General features: G+C 45.0%; 1 protein-coding gene across 4 annotated transcripts in view; it reads left to right on the forward strand.

Moving 5' to 3' along the window:
• ABCC11 (ATP binding cassette subfamily C member 11) overlaps positions 1–22,301 on the forward strand; it is a 71,871-nt gene that overhangs the window by 17,259 nt on the left and 32,311 nt on the right. Inside the window, exons 5-15 of one of the 4 annotated variants that reach the window (XM_039242111.1) lie at positions 1,615–1,762; positions 3,911–4,144; positions 7,517–7,690; positions 8,527–8,674; positions 8,835–8,983; positions 10,296–10,403; positions 14,373–14,633; positions 15,871–15,942; positions 18,308–18,432; positions 20,120–20,192; positions 21,857–22,060. In XM_039242111.1, the coding sequence (XP_039098042.1) occupies positions 1,615–1,762; positions 3,911–4,144; positions 7,517–7,690; positions 8,527–8,674; positions 8,835–8,983; positions 10,296–10,403; positions 14,373–14,633; positions 15,871–15,942; positions 18,308–18,432; positions 20,120–20,192; positions 21,857–22,060 (1,696 nt within the window). The remainder of the gene's footprint in view (positions 1–1,614; positions 1,763–3,910; positions 4,145–7,516; positions 7,691–8,526; positions 8,675–8,834; positions 8,984–10,295; positions 10,404–14,372; positions 14,634–15,870; positions 15,943–18,307; positions 18,433–20,119; positions 20,193–21,856; positions 22,061–22,301) is intronic. The other 3 variants (XM_039242126.1, XM_039242119.1, XM_039242134.1) reach the window with 3 other exon arrangements.

Here is a 22,301-nt window from a genome sequence, read left to right on the forward strand (position 1 = left end):
GTCAGACACTTAACTGACTGAGCCACCTAGGTGCCCCTAAGGGCACACTTTCAATTAGGCAGTCTAACATTGGGGCACCCTTTGGGATGCTTTGAATAAGGGGAGGGACTTTTTGGAGGTCAGAGTTTATGGTTTTATGAATCTTAATCTGTGTATAAAAAGAGTGACATTATTCAAAGTCTTAAGCTATTTCCTCAACTAACTGTATTTCAGGGTAACAAAATAGTTAACGAGAGAAAGATTTTTTATAGAAAAACCCAAACTACTTAATACAGAAGGAATGCCAGAATTAGAAATCACCATTTTGCCAGCCCTAATGGAAGTGGATCTAGGCAATGGTTATCAACGATGAGGAATGAATGGCAGGCTGATACACCTTAATCCACTAATACCCTGAACATTACTAATAATGGGAAATCTGACCTTGAATCTTCTGATGTTATGCAAAAGAAGTACACTACATCACCTAGTAATATTTTTACCAGCTGACCTGAATTCTGTATTTCATTAAGCCTCTAGTCTAACTAGGAGTTTAATAGAAATACAGAGCATAGAAGGTTATATTAGACAACAGCACAGGGATGTAATCAGTCAAATCCAGAATGTGGGAAATTCTGTGGGACCCAGTTTCTTCAACAAACAAATGGCAGAAAGTGCATAGAAGGGGAAACTGTTACAGGTTAAAATGAGATGCAGGAAATCTATCAGATTTGTCATTGAAATGCAATGTGTATGGAATTCCTGGGTGGCCCAGTCACTTAGGCATCTAGCTCTTGATCTCCCCTCAGGTCTTGATTTCAAGGTTGTGAGTTCAAGCCCCATGTTGTGCTCCATGCTGGGTGTGGAGCCTACTTTTTGTTTTAAATAGTTTATTGTCAAGTTGGTTTCCATATAACACCCAGTGCTCATCCCCACAAGTGCCCTCCTGCATGCCCATCACCCCCTTTCGCCTCCCCCCCACCCCCATCAGCCTTCAATTTGTTCTTGGCATTCCATTGTTTGCCTCTCTCCCTCTCCCCCACTATTTTTTTCCCCTTCTTCTCACCCATGGTCCTCCCTCCGTTAAGTTCTGGAGCCTACTTTTAAAAAAATAATTACATGCAATGTATGGACCTTGTTTGGATCTTGACTTAGACAGACTAACTATAAAAATTTGATGTAATTAGAGAAATTGGAATACAGACTGTGTATTTAATGCCATTAAGGAATTTTATTAATATGTCATAAATATATTAGTATATAGTAACTAATAGTTATTAATAATTAATAGTCATTAATTAATAACTATTATATGGTCACTGTAGGGTTTTTTTAAAGGCCTTATCTGGAAGAGATACATACTGAAGCATTTGTAGATGAAATGATATGTCTGGATTTGCTTGAAAAATCTCCAGTGCCCCCCAAAAAAGACAAATAGAAAGACAGAGGAAACACTAATGTCAAATAAAAAATATCAATCATTCTTGAAGCAGAGGAATGGGTGTTTAGGGAGATTCTCTATGGTGTCCTCTCTACTTCTGTGAGATTTGAAAACTTCTGTAACAAAGCTCCTAGTCTTGCAAGATGTAGCACGTGCAAAGAGACTTCACTTGGTTCACTTTTCCTCTTTTCAAGGCTCTGCCTTCTTTGGGAAGAAGAAGTCTCAAAGCATGGGGTGGAAAAGGCTTCAGTGTTTCGAGTGATGATGAGGTTTCAAAGAACAAGGGCTATTTTGGATGTATTTCTGGGCTGCTGCTTCTCTATCCTGACCGTGCTAGGGCCGGTAAGTGTCTGGCTTTGTGATGTTTGGGGGACTCCAGGGTTTAGAAATTAGCACGTTAGGGGCACCTGTGTGACTTAGTCGGTTAAGTGCCTGACTTCAGCTCAGGTCATGATCTCATGGCTTGTGAGTTCGAGTCCTGCATCGGGCTCTGTGCTGACAGCTCAGAGCCTGGAGCCTGCTTCAGGTCCTATGTCTCCCTCTGTCTCTGCCCCTCCCCTCCTCTGTCTCTCTCTCTCACTCTCTCTCTCTCCCCAAAATAAATAAACATAAAAGGAAAAAAAGAAAAGAAATTGGCATGCTCAAGTCCATGCCAGGTGTTGGGGATTATTTGCCTTCCAACTGCTACTCAGAAGATAAAGAACTTTTGTATGCAGTGTAGCTAGGAGTAATTAGGAATGTGAAAATGTGAACTCTTTTTTGGTAATGTTTATTTATTTTTGACAGAAAGAGAGAGTAACATGCGTGCAAGCTGGGGAGGAACAGAGAAAGAGAGAGACAGAGGATTCAATGTGGGCTCTGGCTGACAGCAGAGAGCTCAGCATGGGGCTCGAACTCAGGAATACCATGAGATCTTGACCTGAGCCAAAGTTTAACCGACTGAGCCACCCAGGCACCCCAGGAGTGTGCTGCAGCCATTGCCTGGGTTCAAACCTTGGCCCTGTCACTTAATTGCTGGGTGACTTTAGGCAATGTGTTTACCTTCTCTGTGCCTTAGTTTCTTCAAGGAACACTCCCATGACACTTAAGTGGTAGACCTCATGGAAACCCTCATGTATAAAATGGAAGGTATAACATTACCTGCCTCTCAGGGTAAATTTAAATGAGATAAATATATAAGGCACTTAGAACACAGCCTGACTCAGTATGAGCTGCTTTGAGAAATGGCTGAGCAGCTCTGGGAAGGTAGGTGGCAGGAACTAATGGTCTCCTCCATTTACCATGGTTGAGATGAACTAGCTTTATTTCCTGTCCTCCAGGTCCTCATCCCAAGATTCCGAGTGCAGAGAATAAGTCTCGTTGTCTCAGCTGGGGTCACACGCTCACCAGTTAGCCAGCAGAGCATAGGGCATTCTGACAGTCCAGCCTGGACCGCATGCCATGGGTTAGATGCAAGTCTTTCCAGATGGAAACGGGAGTGCTATTACCAGCTAAGAGGAGAACGAACATAGGTTAGGAAGGAAACGACAGCTGATGACACCACAGAGATATGTGACTTAGATGACAGAGTGCTGGATATTCTCCATTTGCCCCTCAGATCCACCTTCCACCATTGCCCATGCTGCTTGTGTCCCTAATGCATGGTCTGTATGGATCACATTAATAGGGTCCCTCTGCCCTCCGGCTTCTGGTTGGGTTGGACCAGTGGGAGACTCCCAACAGGAGACTGGGGGGAAGGAGAAAGTGAAGGCAGGATATTTATTTCTCTGATGGCTTCCTTCTCTGACACTGGAGGTTGGGGACCAGACACTCGGGAGGAGCCCTTTCTGTATGACTTTCTCCTTCTGGATTTCACCCTTCCCTGCCCCTCCAGGTCTGGAAGGTAACAGTTCCCTGCTGTACTAGCTCCATGTGCTCTGCCATCCCTTGCTGGATTTCCCAAATTCTGCCCACACCTTCTTAAATAGTCACTTCATCAGCTCCTGAGTTACCCCTTTTGGGTATGTGTTCTGTTCCCTGTCAGGGCAAGCTATGAGGTGGCAGAGCTGGGATTCAGATCTAGGTCTGTTCAACTCCTGTCTCCTCCAAAGGGACTATGAGCTTGAGAGCAAGGTTATGTTTTAGTAAGTTCTGCAGCCATTGCCTTTTGATCATTTTTTAAATGTTTTTATTTTATTTTGTTTTTGTGAGAGATCAAGCAAGCACAAGCAGGGAAGGGGCAGAGAGAGAGAGAAAGAGACACAGAAGCTGAAGCAGGCTCTAGGCTCTGAGCTTTCAGCACAGAGCCCAATGCAGGATTTGAACTCACGAACCACAAGATCATGGCCAGAACTAAAGTCAGGCCCTTAACTGACTGAGCCAACCAGGCACTGCAGTTTTGGTCATTGAATAAGCTCCCAACCTTGACCTGGAACCTTACATGTGGCTCATGTTTGATATGCCTGAAAGGATGGAGAGGTCTGAATAATCCAAACTCCTGTTTCCTTCTAGATGCTGGTTATACCAAAGATCCTGGAATATTCTGAAAAGCAGTCGGGAGGTATTGCCTATGGAGTAGGGCTCTGCTTTGCCCTCTTTCTCACAGAGTGCATAAAGTCTCTGTGTCTGTGTTCCTGCTGGGTCTTAAACCAGCGCACAGGCATCAGGTTTCGTTCTGCTGTTTTCTCCTTTGCCTTTCAGAAGCTAATGCAATTTAAGTCTCTAACACACATCACCACGGGAGAGGTGAGTGTCTGGGATTGGATACTGGAGACCATGCTTGCCTAGCCTTCCTCCAGGTATCCTCACTCTGGGGATGGTGAGAGAGAGAAAAAGGAGTTAGGAGATGAGGAAGAAATAGAAAGGAAATAATTCCTAGGATGAGTGTCGATAATAACCAACAATTACCTCTGGGGACAAGAACAGATCAACGGTAATCCAGGGGGATCCCACTTCCATTCAGAGGACTTGAAAGAGATTTATTGAACACATAGTTACTGAGGTCTACTCTGGGCCTGACTCTGTTCTAGGCCCTGAGGATACAGCAGTGAACAGAAACACACCAATCCTTAGTATAAGCACATTGGAAAGTGCATCCCCTCACCCAGTCTGGGGAGGAGGTTAAAGGAAGACATGACATCTCAGGGAAACCAAGGGAGAAGCAATTGTAGATTACCTCTCAGAGTGTTAATTCTTGTTTGCGAAAGAGGAATACTTAGAGCTGCCTGGTTAACAGTTCCCTGCTCTTGTTTTCCTTACAAACAAACAAATGACAGAGATTGGAAAAAGATGCTCCAACTTACAACCCACAGTCATAGGAGTATTGGAACTTTATATGCTTAATTTCATGTTCCCTATTTTCCAGTTGCTTACTAGTTGCCTCGAAGAGCATGAATTAATTTTATATTGAAACAGACATTTGATAGGGTGCCTGGGTGGCTCAGTCAGTTAAGCGTCTGACTCTTGATCTCAGCTCAGGTCTTGATCTCAGGGTCATGAGTTCAAGCCCTGTGTTGGGCTCCATGAAAAAGGAACAGACATTTGAATTTTTGGAAAATTGCTTTGACTTCTTACCCTCAGCCAGACCCCTTTGCCATCTGGCATCAGCAACTGTCCAACCTCACCTACTCTTATCTCCCCTCCTCCAGCCCCAGGTTGGCTTCTTACCTTTGGCCAGTCCTGGCTAACCTCCAGTTTTCAAACACACCAGGCATTTCTACCTCCAGGCAATGTTGGTCATGTTACTTTCACCCACTGTCCTTTTATAAGGTTGCCCCATACGAGCCCTCTTCAAAGACACAAACCCCTTCAGATTCTATCTATCCCTCAAAATACCAGTGTTTTAATTCCACAGGACAGATGTCCAAAAAAATGTCTGCTAAACTGACCACTGCCATCAGGTGGATGCTTTTTCTAAACTCAATTGGTAGCAAACATATTTGTTAACATTGTTACCATTATTCTTCACCATTTTATTAGTCTTGGAACTTTAGGCAACTTCTCTTTGAAGCTGTGGAATAAAAATAAGACCAGACTTACAAGATTGTTGTCTCACAGGATTAAATTAGTTAGCCCATACAAAGCATGTAGGAAGGGAACAGCGTTTTAGAAGTGTTATATTGCTGATTTCTGATAGGCCTTGAGTGCGGAGGTTCCTTGTTCTCCATTTGACTGAAGTTGAAATCCATGCCAGCCCTTCTCCCTCCTGATCTTAGAAGAGTCATCGTAGTAATTGCTAGCTTCCATTAAGTCTGACATTGACCCCAGGGCTTTACCTCATTAGCTCATTAGCTCAGTCTGTCTTCCAGCAACACTCTTATGCGGTAGATTTAAGAGTTATTGTTATTATTTAAGAGTTATTGTTATCTGTTATTACTCCCATTGTCACAGAGGTAGAAACTGAGGCAAGGAGAGAGTAGGAAATTTGTGCAAGGTCATGTGGTTGGTAAGCAGCAGAACCTGGCTGCAGGCTTCCAGGCTCTGAATCAGTGCACCTACCTGGCTTACCAAGGAGACCTTCTACATGACACTGGCTCTCTTTCCTTTTCCGAATGCTTCTGTTCTGAGCACCTGCTGTGTGCAAAGCCAGTTTCCCCAAATGGCCTCACAGAACATAAGACAAGGTGGCCCACTCAGAGGTAGAGATGGAAGTAGCTGCTCACCTGAGGAATCCTAGTGTTGCTTCCATAAATTTTACTTCAAAATTAATTTTAAAAACATCTGCATATGTTCTCTTTGGGAACAACATAGAATAGATGACTCCTTAGGCCCATTTACTTCCCTTATGCCTGGAGGTGACCACCATTATCAATTTGGCTTGTGTCCTTCTACACTTTTTAAAGTGAATTTAGATACATGTGCAAGTTACCCATGGAAAATATACTTTCAGATACACAATAAAATATTGTTAACTATGATTAGCATACTTATTTATCTTATAAGTTTTTACCCTTAAACCATATTTACCCATGTGCTCCCTGCCCCCCAGATAGCATTTTCAATATGCCAAAATTAAGTGTTTTATATGCACTATCTCATCAGTTGTCACATCAATGCTATAGAGTAGGTTGTATTATTATCCCCATTTTACTGATAAGGCAACGAGGCACAGAGAGACTGGATAACGTGTCTTTGGCTCCACAGCTAGTAAGTGACAGATCTGGGACATGAACTCTGACGAATTTGCTCCAGGACCCAATATTATTTAATACACTTTGGTCGGATGCTTTATTTTTCCCCACCAATGGACATTTAAGATGTATCCAGGGTTTTGCTGCTATAAGCATAGCTGTAGTGGATATCCTTGTGTGCATTTCCTTTAGCACATGCAAGTGTTTCTCAACAGAGAAATGAAATAGCCAAGTCATGGGGTTTATGCAATTATTAACTTTAAAAGATACTGCGAAACTCCCTTCTAAAGTGGCTGTACTAACCTATGCTTCTCATAGCTTTAAATTTTTTTTAAAGGTTCAGTCTGGGGCACATCCTGGGAACCAGAAGGAGATCAATTTAAAGTTAAAAGAAAATCACTTTTTAAGGCACTCAGATTGGTCATTCTAAAAGACATTCATGATTTGGGTCCTTAAATATTTCTTGATTTGGAATGTCAGCTTTTATATAACAACTGGACTGGGCAGGATATATTGGGGAGCAAGGAAGTGAACGGAAGATTCTATAGCATAAAAGAAAAAAGATGAAGGGTAGAAAGAAATAGTTCCTGTCTTAAAAAATTCAGCCATTAGTGGTAGTAGTATTAGTAGAATGAATAAAATAGGCTAGAACACTAGAAGCAAATCTCTGGGAAATCTGGATATTAGAAGTAGTAGCAATAGTAAAGTAGCATATGACTATTCTTCAGTCTATGTGTGCAAATCCTTTATATTTCATTGGCATTCTCACAACAACCATATGAAGTGGATATAATTATTCCAGCTTCAGAGGTGAAGAGACTGAGGCTCAGAGTGCTATAGTAACCAGTTCAGGGTCACACAGAGAGTAAGAGGAGAGGTTGGTGTTTATGTCTTTACCACCTTGCCTATCAATCCTTTTTGTCATGATCAGCGTAGCCCCTTCTCAGTACCTGACATGGTGAATACCCACGGGCTTGCTGTCTTACAGGCCATCGGCTTCTTCGCCAACGACATAAACTACCTGTTTGAAGGGGTGTACTATGGCCCCCTGGTCTGTCTCATCTGCTCATTGCTGATTGCCTGCACTGTCACCTCCTACCTCATTTTTGGACCCACCGTGCTCTCTGCCACTATTTTCTACCTCCTGATTTTACCATTGGAGGTAACGTTTTCTTTGCTACCCACTTGATGTTGGATGTCCCCCGGAACTACCAGGGTTCTGGAAGCTGGGGTACTCCTTGGGGAAATATTGACTCTTATTGACTGTTCATTCTATTGTGGTTAAGCTTCAGCTTCAATTTCATTCTCAAACTGTTCTCTGGCCACAAGGCTGGCCAAAGAAATAAGAGGTGAATATGACGTGCCATTCCATCTTATAGGCTTCTGGGAGGGTTTATCTGCCTCACAGACTTTCCTTAGTAGGTATCCTCCATGTAAGGTTTTTGTTCCTTCTCTTCTACCTAGAATATGGTAATGAACTAGCCTGGATAGCAGTTAACATTTATCTGAGCACAGTATAATGGGGGAAGGGAAGTAAATATGCTGACAAGGATTCAGGTGAAATATAATCAGGCAAAACAGGAAGTGACTCTTGTATTATGTGCACTCTGAATTATTGAAATCAAGTGTTTTGCTCCCTCAGCGTAGGTATTCTGATGAAAAGGTGATTGTAACTGTTGGTGGGTTTAGAGTTTCCAAAGGCAAAGGAGTAATATTCGTTTAGTGAGCCAAATCCTGGCTTGGGACGCAGGAGAGAAACAACCCCAGGATGTGTGAGGCAGGTGCTCTAAGGCATGATGGAGAGGTTTCCACTGGAATATCTTCAGCAAGGCCCTGGAATTTATAGAGTCACAATGGATTCAAACAGTGTAGATTCTAACTCAGGTACTCAATCCACACCTGGATTTTACCATTGGATATACTCCTGGTTGCCCTACTTCTGCTGGACTGAATTCTTCTGCCCTGTCTAAAGAAGTTCTTGCTGCAATCTGACTGCAGGTGTTCTTGAACAGAAAGATTGTCAAGATACACCATCATACATCTGAGGTCAGTGACAAGCGCATCCGAGTGACCGGTGAAGTTCTCACCTGCATCAAGCTGATTAAAATGTATGCATGGGAGAAACCATTAAAAAAAATAATTAAAGGTACAGAAAATCTGGTTTTCAGCTCAGAGCCTTGGGATGTCATGGTGGGCCAAGCCTCTCGCCGTTTGGGGAGTTCTTTCATGCTGCGGGGGTTATTCAAAGTTCTTTGGAGAACGTTGTTATGGTTAATTCCAGTGCACTGGGTTTTTTAATCTCTTAGACCTCAGAAAGAAGGAAAGGAAACTATTGGAGAAGTCTGGGATCTTCCAGAGCCTGACCACTGCATTCTTGTTTATGGCCCCTACAGTGGCCACAACAGCGATGTTCCTCATCCACACGGGTTTACAAAGGAAACTCACAATTTCACTAGTAAGTGCTCGGCGTACTTTGTTTTCCTCCCATACCAATGGGGAGTTTTCTTGGGTGTCCTTTCCTAGACCATGACCTTCAAAGGTCTGAAGGTTTTGCAAATGGATAATTGGTGTTGATTTTGACTTTCCAGATTTTTAGGACGCTCAAACTTTCTTCCATCTCAACCTGTCTGAGAAACTGACATCCCTTCAGTAGCAGCTGTGGGAGGGAGAGATGATAAAGTCATCTGGGGATGCAGGGGAGGCAGAAGGTGCTGTAAAAAAACCCCGATGATTCTGCTTACATGCCTTGGAATCCTAAATTAAGGAATTTCTTCAAATCCAAAATGGAGCCCAAAAATATGCTTTAAAAAGAAAGCTAGAGCTTATTTTGCCTTGTCTTTGTGGTCTGACCCTGGCCCAGAGAAGTAGCAGCTGCCTTTTAGGGGTGGAATCCCAGTTCTCTGTGGAGAAAAGTCGGGGTGCTGCTTTGGGAGAGGTGGGAATCCAGATGGGGCTTGGGGCAGGACACTGTACCCAAAACAAGATAGGGAGCACTGGGAGTCTGCAGCCAAGGGCTCATTTGTGCTCCAGACAGCAGGCACGTCTACTTGGCCCAGGCACACCAGAGGAGCACCCCTGAAGGTCTGAGGGTGGATGCAGGGCCATTTACAAAGAAAACTCTCAGCAGAAGTTTAGGGCCACACTGCACTCACACAGTGAAAGATGAAGAAAGAAGGAGATGGGCATGGATTGGAAGGTCCCCAAGGTACCAGGGGTCACATTCTGGGATCCTGAGAGCCAAAGGTAGCCTGCTGTAGTCAGAAAAAGCCTCCAGGACAGAGTGAGGCATGGATTAGGCTTGAAGTGCAGGGAGATTTTGAATATGAGAAAGGAATACAGTATCTAAGGCAAGAAGAATAAATATGATTGTTAACAGCAATAATAGTATCAAACCTATTGACAGTAGAAAACTCACATGTACTTTCTCAGTGTTTCCTCAACTTTGTTACCACTTCATGATTTGATACTATGCCAATGGGAACACTGAGCTTGTTGGGGAGGGGACCTGGCCAAAGTTGCAGAATCACCCAGTGCCAAGCTACACAGGAGCTAGGCCTACAGACGTGGAGATGTTAAGACGAGTGCTCCTTCCCCACTTTTTCCAGTATCCCCAAAATACTGGCTTGGCCCCTGTCAAGTGAAGGACATGCCTGTCAGAAGCTGTAGGGTCTAGCTCTGTGGCTTCTGACTCAGGGACGAGGGCCTTAGGGACTGGAGAGAGCAGGACAGGGATGTGATGCTCATTGCCTACTCCCCTCTTCCTATAGGCCTTCACCGTGTCAGCCACAATGAATCCCATGCGGCTCTCAGTGTTCTTAGTGCCCTTTGCTGTAAAAGGCCTCACAAATTCCAAGTCTGCAGCAGAGAGGTTCAAGGTGAGTGGTCAGAGGACTGTTTGCATGGCTCTCTGCTTGGGTGCTCGTTTGCCTTCGGTCACCATGATGTTCCTCCTGAGCATGCCCCAAAGCCAAGGCAGAGTCCAGCGTCAGTGCAGAGGGATTGGCTAACTCAGTGACTTCCTGTACTGAGGCTGGTGTGAGGACTGGGGAGACCAATAAATCAGGTCCCAGGGAGATCTTAGGATACTATATACAAACCAGGTCTCAGATAAGAGGTCTGTAGACCCTGTCCAGTTTTATATAGGGTTGCCCTGATGATTTTGCTTAAAAATAATTATGTTTGTTACTTGCATTTAAAAACTGGAAATTTTATATAAAAATCAGATTTCTGGATTCCTTTGAATAATCAGACCTGGGAACACCAGACCCATATTCTCCTGTGGCCACAAATGCCTGGAGCCTAAGTGATAGCTGCCCTATTGAGATGAGGCATTCAGATACAGTTTGCCACAGCCTCCACTGTGCTCTATTGTACCTCCAACACTGGGACTGTTTTTCCTACCATTTATCATCTTAGCAATGGTCTACGTGACTTCTTTTTTTTTTTTTTTTTTAATAGTTTATTGTCAAGTTGGTTTCCATATAACACCCAGTGCTCATCCCCACAAGTGCCTTCTTTACATAGCTGGTCTTGCCCCTATAGTAGCATCTGAGTTCAAAAACCCTAATCTAAACTAATTTTAAAAAGCTATTTTATAGTCATCTCATTTTATTTATTTATTTTTTTATTTTGAGAGAGAGAAGGGAGGAAGAGAGAAAGAGAGAGAGAGAGAGAGAGAGAGAATCCCAAGAAGGCTCTGCCTGTCCATGCAGAGCCCCACCTTGGATCCAAACCCATGAACCACGAGATCATGACCTGAGCTGAAATCAAGAGTCTGACACTCAACTGACTGAGCCACCTAGGCACCCCTAGTCATCTCATTTAAATGCATGTAGTTCCCAGCCTATATCATTCACTCATTCATTTATTCATGTGTTCAAAAAAGTCATTATTGAACCCCTACCACCTGCCAAGTACTGAAACTAAGAATACTACGGTTAATGTGACCAACAGGGTCCCTGCTCTCAAGGAGTTACAATCTGGTATTAGAAATAGACAGCTAGCATGTGAATTAGTGGTCAAAGAAGATAACATCAGATCACATGAAGAGCTACGATGCCAGTAAAACAGTGTGATGTTCTAGAGAGTATGTGGAGGAGGGCTGGGGCAACTTTGGGTACACTGGGCCCCGGAAGGCTCTTCTGCTAAGGTGAGTTTTGCTCTGACTAATGATGACTCAGCTTCAGGAACACCAAATACAAAAGCCCGGAAGCTGGAATGAACTTGACTTGTCTGAGTAAAGACAGTTCTTTACTCATCAACAGCTCCAGGAGCTCCACCCCCACCTCCTGCACTGTGACTTCGCTGCTGATCCGGGCCCCCTGCTGCCTTCTCCCTGTCTACTGACACACGAAGCTATCCCATCCTCCTCTTTGTGCCTGTTTTCACCTGCAGGGCAGGCAGAGATGAGGAAGCTACAGTCTGGACTCCGAAGTGGGGAGGGGGGGTGCGGGGGGAGGGATGTCCATGGAAAGAATGCCAGGAGAGACAGCTCAGAGTTCAGAGAGCTTTTGGCTAGGGATGGGTGTACTTATGGTGAGAGAAAGGTGCAGAAAGGGTGAGGGTCAGGGCAAAGATCTTGAACCCTGTGCTGCCCCTCATGGAGACAAATAAGGGCTGGAGTTGCGTAGGGCTGCCTCTTGGATGGGCACTAGCTCTCTGAGTCTCCTCACTCATCAGGATGTCTTCAACTCCTTCTTCAGTCACTGAAGTTTTCTATCTGGCCATGTAGGCATTTGACTTTGAGACCCCCAGGCTAGAAGGGGAGGAATGATACCTTCCTCCTCCTTTTTTTTTTTTTTTTAATGTTTTCTTTATTTCTAGGAGAGAGAGAGAGACAGCGTGAGCAGGGGAGGGTCAGAGAGAGAGGGAGTGACAGACTCTGAAACAGGCTTCAGGCTCTGAGCTGGCAGTCAGCACAGAGCCCGACGAACCCACGAACCGCGAGATCATGACCTAAGCAAAAGTTGGACGCTTAACCGACTAAGCCACCCAGGCGCCCCCCCTTCCTCCTCCTTTGTGCCCCCTGGTGCTATAAGCCACCTCCCAGCCCACCGTTTGGCTTTTGAACTCCCGGGGTACCAGCTTCCTAGGGCAGGGAGAAGACAGCTGTGAGCCCTCAGGGAGGAGCCCTCCTTGCAAGTGGCCACAGGTAGGAGGTGAGCGGGCTGCTGTAGCTGTGGAGGCCTGTATCTTGGGGGTCTAGAGAAGGTGCCCCGATGGGCACTGTGGTAGGGGTCTCGACCATGTTTCCTCTGTGGTGTTTGTTAAAAAAACAAAACAAAACAAAAAAACAAGGACAACTGAAAAGCACTGAATGACTTAAACAAAATTAGACACTGAGAATATACTTAGAGTACTTGGGGCTCAGGGGACCCCCGTTTCTGTTCCCTATAAACCACTCCATCACTTAGCATTTGTTCATATCCAGATGTGTGGTTGTTATACTGACCCATTAAGCCACATATCACTCAAAATTTATTTAATAAAATTACAATATATGTGATAACAATTTTTTGTAAGCAAGGGAATGAAACACAAAATTTGGGACAGTGGTTAACTGGTGAGGAAGGTGTAGAGGGTTTGTCCACACCAAGCAGGGGAATGAGATTAAGAATAACCCCCTGTACAGGTAAAAGTTATGGATTTTGGGTTCACTGGTGGGCTCATGAATATTCATTAAGTTATTAAAAATACCTAAACAAGTAAGTGCTCAGCTAACTGAGAGGTGTACGCAGTTCCCAATGATGACTGTATGCCTTAACTCACATGTTATAATTAATCCACTTCAATATTCAATAAGGTTCAATTATAAAAGGAAACCACCTTTTTTTTTTCTTGTGAAAATAGCTTCTCGGGGCACCTGGGTGGCTTAGTCGGTTGGGTGTCCGACTTTCGCTTAGGTCATGATCTCGCGGTTCGTGGGTTCGAGCCCCACGTCGGGCTCTGTGCTGACTGCCAGCTCAGAGCCTGGAGCCTGTTTCANTCTGTGCTGACTGCCAGCTCAGAGCCTGGAGCCTGTTTCAGTCTGTGACTCCCTCTCTCTCTGACCCTCCCCTCCTCACGCTGTGTCTCTCTCTCTCTCCTAGAAATAAATAAAAACATTAAAAAAAAAATCTTAAAAAAAAAAAGAAAATAGCTTTTTATTTGTGTTTGTAAGATACTCATTGTAAAAGATTCAGATAATGCAGAAAGGTACAGAGACTAAAAATCACTCAACCTCCACTACCTAGAGATAAAAGCATTGTCCAAAATGTTAAGAAATATCTTTCTAGGTCTCTTTCTAAGCACATCTCCTCCAGGGAGAGATGTGTGAATAGGATTCAACTGCAATGAGATTATACCTCCCACCTGCCTCTTTTAATGCTAGAACTCATGTAGTTCAACTCTTACATTTCATGGTCAGGGAGATGGAGACACAGAGAGAAGTGACCTGATCATGGTCACACTTTGAAATGTATGGCCCCAAACAGTTTCCCACAGTGTGCAATATGGGCAGACCTTTTTACCTATAATAGTTATAAATGAAATTTAATTAGAAAAATGGCACATCTATATGATGATTCAGCAGCTATTCTTACCTGTGCAAAATGAAACAGAAAAGAGCTAATAGCGCTGGCATTTGCTGGTATGAAAGAGTGGTGCTGTGGTCTGAAACTTGGAAAACCCTGATCTAGAACACAAGCAGGACCCGGCTTCCTCTTAACTGGTGGTGGTTCTTTAAACTTTTACTGTTTATTAGAAGTTTATAAGCCAGACCAACAGGCAGGCCAGCAACATGGACATACATTCCTATTAGACTAAAGAACTGAATTCCTCTTTCCTCTTTTCTTTTGTCTGTACAGAAATTTTTCCTCCAGGAGAGCCCTGTTTTATATGTCCAAGCATTGAGCGACCCCAGCAAAGCACTGGTGTTGGAGGAGGCCACCTTGTCATGGCAAGAGACCTGCCCTGGGATTGTCAATGGAGCCTTGGAGCTGGAGAAGAACGGGCATGCTCCCGAGGGGGTGACCAGGGCTCAGCCACCTCTAGGAGCCCTCAGGCCAGAAGACTCATGGGGCAGCCCACCCCCAGGGTTGCACAAGTTAAACCTGGTGGTGTCAAAGGTAGCCTTCTCGAGGCCACGCAGACAGGCCAGCTGCCAGGCTTTTGGGGCCTGAGGCCCAAGCTTCCTGGCACTCTACCATTTCCTTGGCTAAAAACTGCCATCTCTAAATCCCTCATTTAAATACCAATTGTTCATGGACGGGAAGCATAGGAAGTCTTTCATACTTTAGTGGGAACCAGCTGATCATCTACAATTTGTTTTGTAATAACAAAATAGTATGCTATATGCTGGGAGAGAAGGGGAAGGAGACTAACATTTATTAAGTTGCTAGTATGTGCTGAGAACTACCCTGCACATTTCCATTTGGTTGTTCTGTGAACTCACCTTATCTGGCTTCTCCGACTGACACTTGCAAGGGCCAGCTTCCCTTCTTGCCCAAATTTCACCTCCTCACTTTCCTCCTGGAAGTGAAACTAGGTGAGGCCCCGCCCACATCTCTGACCTCTTCTCTCACTCATTCCTTCTACAACAGCTACTCTAGCCCTCTCATAGTGCCTCTCATAGTGCCTCTCATAGCACTTTGGCAGACCACCTTGTTCCTGTCTCAGGACCTTTACACCTGATGTTCTACAGCTTGGAACCACCAGATCTTCCTGTGTTTGGCTCCTTCTTGTCATTCAGGTCTCAGCTACAATGACAACTGCTTTAAGAAGCTTTTAATGGCCAACCTATCTACTATTTGCTTTGGTCACAGCAGCAAATTTCATTTTACTTAAATCATTTGTCTTCATCTGATATTATTTGTTTGTTTGCTTGCTTATTTATTTCATGGTTTATCTCCCCCCTCCCCATCACAGTGCAGAATGAGAGTTCTTTTCTTCATTCTTGGTACCTAGGAGAAACTCAAATACCATTTAATGGATGAATGGATGAATGAGTGGATGTATGCATGAATTCTGTGAGGCTGACTTCTCTGTGCACGTTTCATACATGAAGAAACTGAGGTGTAGAAAGCCTAAGTGACTTGCCCAATATCATAGTGCAGAAAGGTGCAGATCTGGAATTTGGGTTTCTTGCCTAACAGGACCACCTATCCATGAATTTCTCTCTGCCATTTGCATGTGACTTTCTTCCTTTGAGATTGTGACATCCTACCCTCTTGAGCTTTGCTAGTCTGTGGGGTCTTGGGGTGGGTGTGGTTATTTTGTTTTCTGTCATTTTGTGTTCAAGCAACAGACCCACCCTGGGTGAGTAGGAGGGTTGAACTGTCCCAATGTTCCTCCTTGGCTTTGCAGGGGACCATGTTGGGGGTCTGTGGCAACACTGGAAGTGGCAAGAGCAGCCTTCTGTCAGCCATCCTGGGGGAGGTAAGTGACTTGTGATGGCATGCATTCCATCCACAGGCAGTCCAGGGACTCCCAAGCTTGAGTTCCCCCAGTACTCCACGCCATCACTTTCTGGGTTCTGAGCCAGTATAATTTTTATAAATTGAGATCAGTTGGGCATGCACCAAGGGGGAGGTGTGTTATAAATGTGCCTTCTTCTCACTCACTAGGCAGGAGTGCTGCCTCTTAGCTCACCTAGAGGTCTGCCCTCACCTGTTCTATGCGCTTTCCCCACTCTGTTTGTAATCAATCAGCTCTCAGAGTGATGATACAGGGTGTGTCAAAGTTTAGTATGATAGTAAAAATCATTTCATGAAGCCAAACTGAGTGGGACAGGTGTCCTTTGTGAGGTGGCATCAGGAGAGCAATGTGGAGGGAAGGAGGAGGAGAAGGAAGGAAGGAAGGGGCAGGGAAGAGGAGGCTCTCCTGGAGGGAATGGGACAGGACAGTCTTATACTCCAGCAGTGGAATTTACATGCCTGCTGGATGTCCCTGCTCTTGAGAGCTGAACCCTCCAAGCCCAGTCTGTGGATATTCTTGAGGTCTGCTTAGTCTGCAGCCAGGCAGACATGTCACTCAGCCCATGCTTCTTCCAGTTTCCAAAAAGCTCCCACTTGTTGCCTTAAAACAATTGAGGTTACACTGCACACCTTTCACTGAACAACACCTTAAAACAGTCATGGCAGCTGGTGTGTATTTATGGCCACCTCCCCAAGAGGGCTCTCTCCAGCACTTCTCCACTCAGCCCCAGCCTCACCTAGCCCTGGGCTGCTCTCTCTCCCCTCTCCTTTCTTTGCCTTCCCTCCCACATTGTTGGGAGAACTTGCAGGTTCTTCCTTTAGCTCTTCCCTCAGCTCCTTTTCCCAACTGTTATAGCCAAACTCATCGCCTCCTTGGAATGTGGTTATATTGTCCATGGAACTCTCTCCCGAAAGCTCATCTCTCCATGCTCCATATGTGAAGGCTGTGCCCCAACTTCTTGGCAATGGGGAAGATAAGATTCTACTTAAATAAAAAATAGAAAAAATAGTTTGGATGGTATTTCATGCCAGGCCCTGTGCTAAGAGGTCATTTCCCATTTTCTCCTTCAACTTGGAAGCAACCACATGAGGAAGACACAGTCATTATGGTCAGTTTATGGGTGAGCAAATGAGGTTCAGAGAGGTGACTGGCCCAAGATCACACCACAGTTGAGGGAGGAGCCAGGGTTGAAACCCAAGTCTGCCTGATGTCAGAGCTTTGCTTTTCACCATGGCAACGTTTCTTGTTAGCCTCCATCCAAGGCCACCTTTCTGTGTGGCCAGTAGTTTGTCAGTTTCCTCTTGAAATGAACCAGTCACTTTCCATCTAATAAAGGGAGAAAAAAAGATGTCATTTTAAAGTTTTGTTCTTATTAATTAAAGCCTGGCTCCAATTCAGAAGTGGGAAGCATGGCATCATAAAGAGAAAGAAACACAGGATGATGATGTCCTATGCTGGGTTGGTAGGGCCGGGGGCTATGGTCTTTTTTTTTTTTTTAAGTGTATGTATTTATTTTGAGAGAGAGAAAACATGTGCACAAGTGGTGGAGGGAAGAAAGAGAGGGAGAGAGAGAATCCCAAGCAGGCTCAACACTGTCAGCGCAGAGCCTGACTCAGGTCTTGATCCCATGAACTGTGAGATCATGACCTGAGCTGAGACCAAGAGTCAGACACTTAGCTAACTGAGCTACCCAGGCACCCCCCCCCTTTTTTTTGAAAAAGAGCTTTTAAATTTACCAAAAAGAAAAGCAGTAAGACACTAAACACCCATATACTTACCACCTAGATTCAACAGTCGATAGCATTTGCATTTTTTTGCCACATCTATGTAGAAACACATATTGTAGAACTATTTTAAATTACATATAGATTATGAGACTTTTCCGACTTAATACTTCATCGTGATGTCCCCCCAAAAAGGACTTTTTCCTATCTATGCAAGATGATATCACATCTAATGACATCAGAAATAATTCTGTTGATATCTAGGGTTGGTCAGAGATGACCTGGAACATTTCATCTCACCATGAAGAGCATGGAGGCACCACTTGCTAGAGAATGGGGCTGGAGAAATAAGAGAAAGAAAAAGTATGGGGCATCCTCAAGGCAGACCTTGGATTTAGTCACAGCAGGAAGCGGCCTGGTTTAGCTCCAGAACCTTCCCTCAGACTCACTGGTGGGCCTGGCAGGACCACGTTAAATGTCTCATTTACATTGGAGAGCCCCCAGAGTCCAGGAGGGCAGTGGGGCAATGGGCACTATGGCTACTGAGCCAGACAGGGTCCTCAGTTCTGCCCTGTCCTGAGGCTGGACTCCCTCTGTTGCAGATGCACTTGCTGGAGGGCTCGGTAGGGGTGCATGGAAGCCTGGCTTATGTTCCCCAGCAGGCCTGGATCTTCGGAGCTAGCATCAGGGAGAACATCCTCATGGGAGGCCAGTACGACAGAGCCCGGTAAGCTTCTGGGAGGGCCCAGGAGAGACACAGGTGCATGGGGATGGTTGAGGGAGGGATCCCCAGCTGTGAATAGTAATAGGGTAACTGATAACACTTGCTGTGTGCTCATTTCTGTGTATCAACATATTTCCTCCTCACTGTGAAAGAAAGATTATTATCATATCCATTTTCTAGATGAGTCAGCTGAGGCCCCAAGAGGTTAAATGATTTGCCTAAAATCACAAACCTTGGAGAATATGATAGAACCAGGATTTGAACCCAGTTGCTATCAGAAATTCCATGCTTACTTGTTATACTATAGGAGTCAAAATAACCCTCTCCCTCCAACAATGGTACTTTAAACCTTCATTTGTATTAATGAATTCTCCACCTCTAAGTCAAAAGGTAAAGCAAATGGGGTGATGAGTTTGTGGGATGTAAAAGAAACCAGTGAGCCATCCACTGCCATCCTTGCCCTCTGTGGCCTCTCTCTCCCAGGTCTGGGGTTGACCTGCTTCAGACATGCACTTGGAAGTTAGGAGTGCAGGCTATTCACAAACACAGCCCTGAATGCTACAGCTCTGCTTCCAACTCTGGGGATCCTCGCCTCCTTTGACCATTTGCTTGATTTTACAATCTGCCTCCAGTAGCAATGCTGAGGGGCATGGATGTATGCGTGTGCGGATTGGCCATCTCTATCGGCTGTCCCGTGAGCTCCTCATTGTCAAGTCCAACACCAGCTCATGAGCGCCCTGCTGGCCCAACCCCCCAAGAAGCATCTTGCCTGCTTCTCTTCCCAAGTTGTCCAATTTGATTTAATGCAATCAATTAACTGTGTCCCCCAGCAAGCCCGATGCCTCATCCTCTGATGCTCCACATCTAATTTTTCACCCACATTGGACAACTCTATCTCCTAAATATCTCTTATGTTTCTCTCTTCTCCATCTCACTGCTGGTTCTTGCCTGTGATCTCTTGCTTGAACTGTTCCCACTGCCCCTGCCCTTGGCTCCCTGTCTCCAGTATTCTCCTGCTTTGTTCCACCTTATAGCTCTCATCTTGTCATTGCTCTCTTTCAGACTGATACAACTCATAGGGAAGTTTTCAAGTATCTGGTACAAAATAAAAATGTATCAGTTCTTAGACTCAGCACTACTAGGTGTTTAATGTGTAGGTAGTATCACCCATGAGCACAAAGGTCTGTATACCAGAATGCTCACCTTACACATTGTTCATAGTAGCAAAAGAATAGAAAGAACCCCAGTGTCCATCACGGGGACACTGGTTAAATAATTTATGGTGCAGCCATATAATGAAATACTATGGTGCCATTAAAACAACACAAACCTATATATGCTACACACAGGCATATATGACCATGATATTTCTGAGTGAATATGTAAAAAACTATAATAGTGGCTGTTTCCGAGGAAAGCAACTGAGAGTGGAAGATGGGAGAGACTTGCTTTCCATGATATCTTTTGTTGTTGATGTTGTTCTGTTCAAATATTTACTAAGTGCATGTATCAGATTAAAAGAAATGAAGGGAGGAAGGAAATGCAAAAAGCATCCCATGCTTTACTGTTAAATGCAGGATCAAGTCCAAATTTTTTAGCATGAAGTGAGAGACCTCTCCCTTCCTGACTTGGAAAGGCTGCAGGGCCTGTGGCTGGGCCATCTGTCCCTTCAGCTCTCTGTCCTTTGCAGGTACCTCCAGGTGCTCCATTGCTGCTCCCTGAACCAGGACCTGGAAATTCTGCCCTTTGGAGACATGACGGAGGTGAGTGGGAGGCAAGCACCTCCTGCCTCTGCTCTGATGGTGCCTTTGTAATGGCCTGGGGTCCTCAGGCTGCCTCCCTGGGTAAGTAGAGGAGGCATTCCCAAAGCAGCCCACGACCCTGCAGCTACTGCCTCAAAGCTTTGCCTACCCAGGGAGGGAACTGGGGCTCATCTTATGGTGAGAGGGGGCAATGAGCCTACCTTACTCCACAAGGATGGGGAGCTGACCTCAAACTCCTTCTTTGGAGCAAAAGCAGTGGAGACCTTGTGAAGATGAGAAACCACCCATTCATCCCCTCATCCCCCTCCCACCCTGCCCCGTCTGGCCAGCTCTTCCTTTGCCAGTGGGAGTAACAGCCATGGCTTCCTAACGGCAATATGATTCATATTTTCCTGATAATTCATGTCTGTTACATCTGTACCCACTATTCTACATAAGACCTTTCTAAGATAAAAGCACTATTGTTGTCTTGATTTTATGACCTATTAATAGCTCAGCCTGCTGAGCACTTACCAAATGTAAAATTGTAGCGACTTGAATGCATTGTCTTAGGTGAGCCTCAGATAACTCTAGGAGGTCAGTGCTTTTATTATCCTTTTTTTAAAAGATGGAAACCCTTTACCCTGTAAACCCTTGAGAGCAGAGAGCTCAGTTGTCTTATTCAGGGCTATCTCTTTAGAAAAAACAAGGTCTGGTCTGTAGAATGGCATCAATAAGAGTATGGACCTCGTCAAGCTTGAGGTTTAGATGAGTTGATACATAAAAAGTGCCATGAGCAGTGCCGGGCTAGAGCAGGTGTTGGCTTATCATCACAGCACGGTAGGCACTTAGTAAGCATTTGTTGAGTGAGGACTCAATGCAAAACTAAGCCTTGAACTGGGTCAAGCAGCCTGTCCCGGGGCACACAGTGGTGAACCAGAGGCAGAGCAGTGACAAAGGTCGGTCGCCCTGCTGCTCTTTAAACTCTGCTTCTTTTCTACAGAGTTCCCAAGAGTTCATGGTAGAGCAGGGACAGCGACATAGCCCCTGGCATCCTTGTCTGCAGAGATGACGGAGGGATTGGCCAGGCAGGAGGTGCCTGGGCGTGGTAGTCTGCAAGGGGACCCAAAACATGCTGTCTAGTAACTCTGGTTGCCTGTTACTAACTCCTGACATAAGGTGTGTAAGGTGCTCCCTACCAGGAGAGCAACAACAGAGCCCCTTTCCAGCCATCGCAGCTCTGTCCTGTTGAGCAGCTGTCCACCGTGCAGTCTTAGACAATGAGGGCTGATGCTGCTCCAAGTCGACACTTGCTGTCAACAGAGGTTTAAAACCCAAATAAGACAGAAGGAGGTGCCCTTCCTTAGTAATCATTTGTTTTGTTAAATAGTTAAAGTTTTAAAATGCCACCTGAGAAGTTGACAGGTTTAGAAACTGTGTATCTAATTATGAGTCATAAAATTTTTGTTAACTGAAAAATCAGTTTCTTCATTCCCTACTAAGCAAATTTTGAAAAATATTAAAAAAAACAAAACAAAAAAAAAAACCAGGGGTCCTGAATCACAAATGTTCAGGAGCATGCACTGAGGAGGTTCAGCCTGTCACATGCGCCCACCTGGCTAAATCTGAGCACACCTGGCTGGGATTGTCCCCTGGACACAGTGCCTTTGGCTGTCTATTCGCAGATTGGGGAACGGGGCCTCAACCTTTCTGGGGGGCAGAAGCAGAGGATCAGCCTGGCCCGCGCCATCTACTCAGACCGCGAGCTCTATCTGCTGGACGACCCCCTATCTGCCGTGGACGCCCACGTGGGGAAGCACATCTTTAAGGAGTGCATTAAAAAGATGCTTAGGGGGAAGACCATCATTCTGGTGACCCATCAGCTGCAGGTGACCACCATTTCAGGGCTCTGGCCATGATTGATGACTATGTAGATCAGCACATTTCTTTTCTGTGTTTGTTTTTTGTTGTCGTTGTTTGAGAGAGACAGAGGGAGAGAGCAAGCAGGGGAGGGGCAGAAAGAGGGGGAGACAAAAGATCCAAAGTGGGCTCTGTGCTGACAGCAGAGAGCCTGATGAAGGGCTCGAACTCACCAACCGTGAGATTATTCCCTGAGTTGAAGTCAGATGC

This window comes from Hyaena hyaena, unplaced genomic scaffold, assembly GCF_003009895.1.
Source record: "Hyaena hyaena isolate Hyena2069 unplaced genomic scaffold, ASM300989v1 scaffold_7, whole genome shotgun sequence".
NCBI classification, from domain to species: Eukaryota; Metazoa; Chordata; class Mammalia; order Carnivora; family Hyaenidae; genus Hyaena; species Hyaena hyaena.